Below are 2,814 nucleotides of genomic sequence, written 5' to 3'. Positions count from 1 at the left end.
TACAATATACAACTTAATTTCAAGTTTACCAACAAAAATTGCTAGCTGTGACAAAGTGAATCACGTTGAGTCAACTTAAATTTGTAAGATCCTTGTCCATTCAAGTCAAGTGAGTCCAAATATTAAAATATTTGGAGGAATAATATTGAGAATCAAAATGGAATCTACTGCATATTTGCATGAAAAAAAAAGTAGAATAAGCCGTAAGCCTACCCTTTTCCATCACTATAAATATCGACCCCAAGAGTGCATTCATCACTAGAGACATCAATCAAAACTTTGTTTTTGAAACAAAGAAAGGAGAGGGAATTTACAACAGATATTATGGCTCTTCATGTCTCTTGGGCTTTCGTTTTTGGCATTCTGGGTATACATATTTGAATTCTTTTAATGAAGGTTTCAACTTCAAAATCACCATTTCTTTCTCAATATCTGATATTTCATATTTGTTTTTCTTCTTCTAGGAAACGTTGTTTCATTTCTGGTTTCCCTTGCTCCCCTGTAAGTCACCATTTTTGTCAGCTTTTACTTCAGTGTATCGTTTCAACGGTTGATGATATTATATATATAATATTTCAGGCCCACATTTTACCAAATATACAAGAAGAGAACATCGGAAGGGTACCAATCAATCCCTTACGTGGTATCACTCTTCAGTGCGATGCTTTGGATTTACTATGCACTCCTTAAGAAGGATGCTATGCTTCTCATCACCATCAACACTTTCTGCGTTTTCATTCAGACTTTTTACATTGTTGTTTACTTTTACTATGGCCCAAAGAAGGAAAAGGTACTATATTATATACTATTATATATAGTTATATACCTCTTTAATTTCCCATATTTTGATTGTTTACAAATGGTTGGATTTCAGTTGGTGACACTGAAACTTATCCTCCTCTTCAATGTTTTCGGGTTCGGAGCCATCTTTTTCTCAACTTTCTTCCTTAAAAACCCTTTGATCCGTCTCCAAATTCTTGGATACATTTGCATGGGATTCGCTTTGTGTGTGTTCGTTGCACCTCTCGGCATTTTGGTAAGCATAAAACAAGCCAACCCCAGATTTAATCTAATTGATTTCCATTCAAAACTAACTAAAATTCGCTGTTTTCTTTTTTGCAGAGAAAAGTGATAAAAACCAAGAGCGTGGAGTATATGCCATTTACTTTATCAGTTTTCCTCACTCTCGGAGCAGTGATGTGGTTTTTTTACGGCCTTTTGTTGAAGGATATGAACATTGCTGTATGTTGTAAAGCATATTTCATGTCTTGGAATTCCTTTTAACATTAGAAACATTTTCTTGACATCTAATCATCTTAACAGGTTCCCAATGTACTTGGGTTTATCTTTGGAATTCTTCAAATGATTCTTTACGCCATATACAAGAACTACCCCAAGAAAATGGTGGAAGATCCCAAGCTTCAATTATCGGCTCAGCAAGTAGTCGTCGACGTCGTCAAACTGGGATCGACGACGGTGTGTTTGGAAGTGAACGCGGTGGGTCCTAACCCCAACAATGGTGAGGGAACCGATGAAGCTCAAAATAACAAGACTAACAACACTACAGATGCTTCAAACGAAGTCTGAAAGTGGAATTAGAATATTCAAAGCATGCAACGTCATATCTTGAGGTTTTTGCATGGGAAAATCTGGGTTGAAACCCATGCAAAAAAAAAATCCCCGGATTTATCTTAATTAAATTAATATGTTTAATGTGTTCTGAATCTTTCAATTTATGTCGTCTCTTAGTATTAATCTTTCATCTGTAACTCTGCTAATCATGTTTTTATCATTAATGAAATGTTTATAGTTGGTAGTGAAATGTGTTCATGACTTGCTTTAAGCCTTTTATAAGAAAGTTCATTATGCCCCAAAAAAAGGACTGTCCATTAAGCTGGCCAAAATAGAAGATCAAAAGTTAAAGTCAAACTGGTATCAATATCTTGGATTCAGTTAATATTTTAAAATTTTATGCCTTTTTCTCTCCGATTCTGGACTATAGTTGGGTTTGAGCTCTCCCAGAATTTAGCGCTGACTTTTTAATTTTATATTTTATATTTTATTTAATTCATCCTTTGTTAAAATTTATTGACATGATAGAAAAATAACATGTAACGATCTCATATCATAAGTTTTAATAAAATATTAAAGATATTTAAATTTATAAAAAAATATTAAAATTATTTTACATCGAGAAACAACATGAAAAATAATTGTCTATATTTCTTTGAACCTAGACTTCAATTTATTCTGATTCATTTTCGACTTACTTTTTAGTAATTTTATATATTCTTAATTCTTTCTATAAAATATTATCTTTTATATTACTATTTTGAAATTAAAAATATCTAAAATATATAACATCTATTTTTAAGAATATATATATTTAGTTTTATAAAAATTACAAAAATCATTTCACGTCTAGAATGAATATTAACAAATGCTTGTTCAAATGCAACTGAACCTGGACATTAATTTATTCAGATTCATTCTAAACTTGTTTTTTTAAATAATTTTATATATATAATTTTTTATATTATTATTTTGAAATCAAAGTATTTTAATATTTTTTTTTTAATGTCCAGAATGAATATAGACAAATAGAAGTTCAGGTGCTGATGAATTTTATCCAAATTCATTCCAAATATGTTTTTAGTAATTTTTTATATTTTAAATTTCTTTCATAAAAGAATTGATTGTATGAATATGGAAATATATAAAATCAAATATTGGTAGACGAATACTTTATAAAACTTTAAAGAATTAAAAAAATCATGACATATTATATCAATTATAAATTATAAATTATTAAAA

At 30.0% G+C, this 2,814-nt stretch overlaps 1 protein-coding gene across 1 annotated transcript; it reads left to right on the top strand.

The window, feature by feature from the left end:
- The first annotated feature begins 232 nt into the window (after positions 1 to 232).
- On the top strand, positions 233 to 1,822 carry LOC121215505 (bidirectional sugar transporter SWEET10). Its single transcript, XM_041090204.1, has 6 exons — positions 233 to 367; positions 465 to 501; positions 580 to 790; positions 875 to 1,036; positions 1,123 to 1,242; positions 1,324 to 1,822. The coding sequence occupies exons 1-6, from the start codon at positions 325 to 327 to the stop codon at positions 1,585 to 1,587; spliced, it is 837 nt and encodes a 278-aa protein (XP_040946138.1). The 5' UTR covers positions 233 to 324; the 3' UTR covers positions 1,588 to 1,822.
- Positions 1,823 to 2,814: the final 992 nt, after the last annotated feature.

Source organism: Gossypium hirsutum, chromosome D03 (assembly GCF_007990345.1).
Source record: "Gossypium hirsutum isolate 1008001.06 chromosome D03, Gossypium_hirsutum_v2.1, whole genome shotgun sequence".
Classification (NCBI taxonomy): Eukaryota; Viridiplantae; Streptophyta; class Magnoliopsida; order Malvales; family Malvaceae; genus Gossypium; species Gossypium hirsutum.
The sequence above is the reverse complement of the archived record's forward strand: the minus strand, read 5'-3'. Positions and strand labels throughout refer to the sequence as shown.

Coding starts and splice junctions, on each gene's coding strand:
- LOC121215505 (XM_041090204.1), top strand. CDS start 325: ATGGCTCTTCATGTCTCTTGGGCTTTCGTTTTTGGCATTCTGG. Junction 368..464: donor TTTCGTTTTTGGCATTCTGG/GTATACATATTT, acceptor TTCTTCTTCTAG/GAAACGTTGTTTCATTTCTG. Junction 1,037..1,122: donor TTGCACCTCTCGGCATTTTG/GTAAGCATAAAA, acceptor TCTTTTTTGCAG/AGAAAAGTGATAAAAACCAA.